Genomic DNA, 3,244 nt, shown 5'->3' on the forward strand with positions numbered 1-3,244 from the left:
ACTTCCAGAGTTAATTCTAAAGGTAGTGGATCTCTGGACAAAGTTGCATTCTCCACCTCTGCCAGGCAACTCTACTTACTAACGTCAGAGTTTGTTGATTAGGCAGGAATGAGAGACCCCGAGATTTGTGATGGTGATATTTGAGTTGACACATTAAAAAACGTGGCCCAGATTTTTCTGGACAATCTGGTTCTGCATTAATGGCTCAATTCTCCCCATTGAAAATTTTTCATTCCTCCTTTGCTTGTGCAGTCTCGGGAGCGGGGACAGGTGGCCGCCATGCTCGGGACCAGCGCCTTCCCTACAACTTCCGGTTCCGCCTCTGCTACTGGTAAGGGGAAGATGGCGGCCGTAACTGTGGTGGTTCCTGTAGAGTGGATAAAGAACTGGGAGAAATCAGGGAGAGGCGAATTTTTACATTTATGCCGGATCCTCAGTGAAAATAAAAGCCTCGATGGTTCAACTTACAGAGATTTCCAGCAAGCTCTTTATGAATTATCATACCATGTCATTAAAGGAAATCTAAAGCATGAACAGGCATCTAATGTTCTTAGTGACATTAGTGAATTTCGTGAGGATATGCCCTCCATTCTTGCTGATGTATTCTGCATATTAGATATCGAGACAAATTGTTTAGAAGAAAAAAGCAAGGGAGACTATTTTACACAATTGGTATTAGCATGTTTGTATTTAGTTTCAGACACAGTTCTAAAGGAACGCTTGGATCCAGAAACATTGGAATCGTTAGGGCTTATCAAACAATCACAGCAATTCAATCAAAAGTCAGTTAAAATCAAGACAAAACTCTTTTATAAGCAGCAAAAATTTAATTTGTTAAGAGAAGAAAATGAAGGTTATGCCAAGCTGATTGCTGAATTGGGGCAAGATTTATCTGGAAATATTACTAGTGATTTAATCTTAGAAAATATCAAATCTTTAATAGGATGCTTTAATCTGGATCCCAATAGAGTTCTGGATGTCATTTTAGAAGTGTTTGAATGCAGGCCGGAACAAGATGACTTCTTTATATCTTTATTAGAATCTTACATGAGTATGTGTGAGCCGCAAACACTGTGTCATATTCTTGGGTTCAAATTCAAGTTTTATCAGGAACCAAATGGAGAGACTCCTTCATCTTTATACAGAGTTGCAGCAGTACTTCTACAATTTAACCTTATTGATTTAGATGATCTTTATGTACATCTTCTTCCAGCTGATAATTGCATTATGGATGAACACAAGCGAGAAATTGTAGAAGCTAAGCAGATCGTTAGAAAACTTACAATGGTTGTATTGTCTTCTGATAAAATTGACGAGCGAGAGAAAGAAAAGGAAAAAGAAGAGGAGAAAGTGGAGAAGCCACCTGACAACCAAAAACTTGGTTTGTTGGAAGCCTTGTTAAAGATTGGTGATTGGCAGCATGCGCAGAGCATTATGGATCAGACGCCTCCATACTATGCAGCTTCACATAAACTAATAGCCCTTGCTATTTGCAAGCTGATTCATATAACTATTGAGCCTCTCTACCGAAAAGTTGGCATTCCTAAAGGTGCTAAAGGCTCACCTGTTAGTGCTTTGCAAAATAAGAGAGCGCCAAAACAAGCAGAGAGCTTTGAAGATTTGAGGAGAGACGTCTTCAATATGTTCTGTTACCTTGGTCCCCACCTTTCTCACGATCCCATTTTATTTGCTAAAGTGGTGCGGATAGGCAAGTCATTTATGAAGGAGTTTCAGTCTGATGGACGCAAACAAGAAGATAAAGAGAAAACGGAAGTTATCCTTAGCTGTTTGCTTAGCATTACTGACCAGGTATTACTTCCATCTCTTTCTTTGATGGACTGCAATGCTTGTATGTCTGAGGAACTATGGGGGATGTTTAAAACATTTCCATATCAGCATAGATATCGTCTGTATGGCCAGTGGAAGAATGAAACTTACAACAGTCATCCACTTTTAGTAAAAGTTAAAGCTCAAACAATAGACAGAGCCAAATATATCATGAAGCGTCTAACCAAGGAAAATGTGAAGCCTTCTGGAAGACAAATTGGGAAGCTGAGCCACAGCAATCCAACCATTTTGTTTGATTATATCTTGTCACAAATACAGAAGTATGATAACTTGATAGCACCTGTAGTAGATTCATTGAAATACCTCACTTCATTGAATTATGACATCTTGGCCTATTGTATCATTGAAGCTTTAGCTAATCCAGAAAAGGAGAAAATGAAACATGACGACACAACCATCTCAAGTTGGCTTCAGAGTCTGGCTAGTTTCTGTGGTGCAGTTTTTCGTAAATATCCAATTGATCTTGCTGGTCTTCTTCAGTATGTGGCTAATCAGCTAAAGGCAGGCAAAAGTTTTGACCTGCTTATACTGAAAGAAGTGGTACAAAAAATGGCAGGAATAGAAATTACAGAAGAAATGACAATGGAGCAACTAGAAGCCATGACTGGTGGAGAACAACTAAAAGCTGAAGGTGGTTATTTTGGCCAGATAAGAAACACTAAAAAATCCTCCCAGAGATTAAAGGATGCACTATTAGACCATGCTCTTGCTCTTCCTCTCTGCTTGCTTATGGCTCAGCAGAGGAATGGGATAATCTTTCAGGAAAGTGGAGAGAAACATTTGAAACTTGTGGGAAAACTCTATGATCAGTGTCATGATACCCTGGTACAGTTTGGTGGGTTTTTAGCATCTAATCTAAGCACAGAAGATTATATAAAGCAAGTGCCTTCAATTGATGTGCTCTGTAATGAATTTCACACACCTCACGATGCAGCATTTTTCCTGTCTAGGCCAAAGTATGCACACCGTATTTTGTCAAAGTATGACGAACTTAAAAAATCAGAGAAGGGAAGTAAACAGCAGCATAAAGTTCATAAGTACATCACATCATGTGAAATGGTAATGGCTCCTGTTCATGCAGCAGTGGTTTCCTTACACGTTTCCAAAGTCTGGGATGACATCAGTCCTCAATTCTATGCCACATTCTGGTCATTGACAATGTATGACCTTGCAGCTCCACATACCAGCTATGAACGGGAAGTCAATAAACTTAAAATCCAGATGAAAGCAATTGATGATAACCAGGAAATGCCTCCAAATAAAAAGAAAAAAGAGAAGGAGCGATGTACTGCCCTTCAGGACAAGCTTCTCGAAGAAGAAAAGAAACAGATGGAACATGTACAGCGAGTTCTGCAGAGACTGAAACTGGAAAAGGACAACTGGCTTTTAGCAAAAT

At 39.4% G+C, this 3,244-nt stretch overlaps 1 protein-coding gene across 1 annotated transcript in view; it reads left to right on the forward strand.

The window, feature by feature from the left end:
* The first annotated feature begins 329 nt into the window (after window positions 1–329).
* THOC2 (THO complex 2) overlaps window positions 330–3,244 on the forward strand; it is a 5,162-nt gene continuing 2,247 nt past the window's right edge. Inside the window, exon 1 of the mRNA XM_010835420.1 lies at window positions 330–3,106. Within this exon, the coding sequence (XP_010833722.1) occupies window positions 343–3,106 (2,764 nt within the window). The 5' untranslated portion in view covers window positions 330–342. The remainder of the gene's footprint in view (window positions 3,107–3,244) is intronic.

The sequence above is a fragment of the Bison bison genome, unplaced genomic scaffold (assembly GCF_000754665.1).
Source record: "Bison bison bison isolate TAMUID 2011002044 unplaced genomic scaffold, Bison_UMD1.0 scf7180017864042, whole genome shotgun sequence".
Classification (NCBI taxonomy): Eukaryota; Metazoa; Chordata; class Mammalia; order Artiodactyla; family Bovidae; genus Bison; species Bison bison.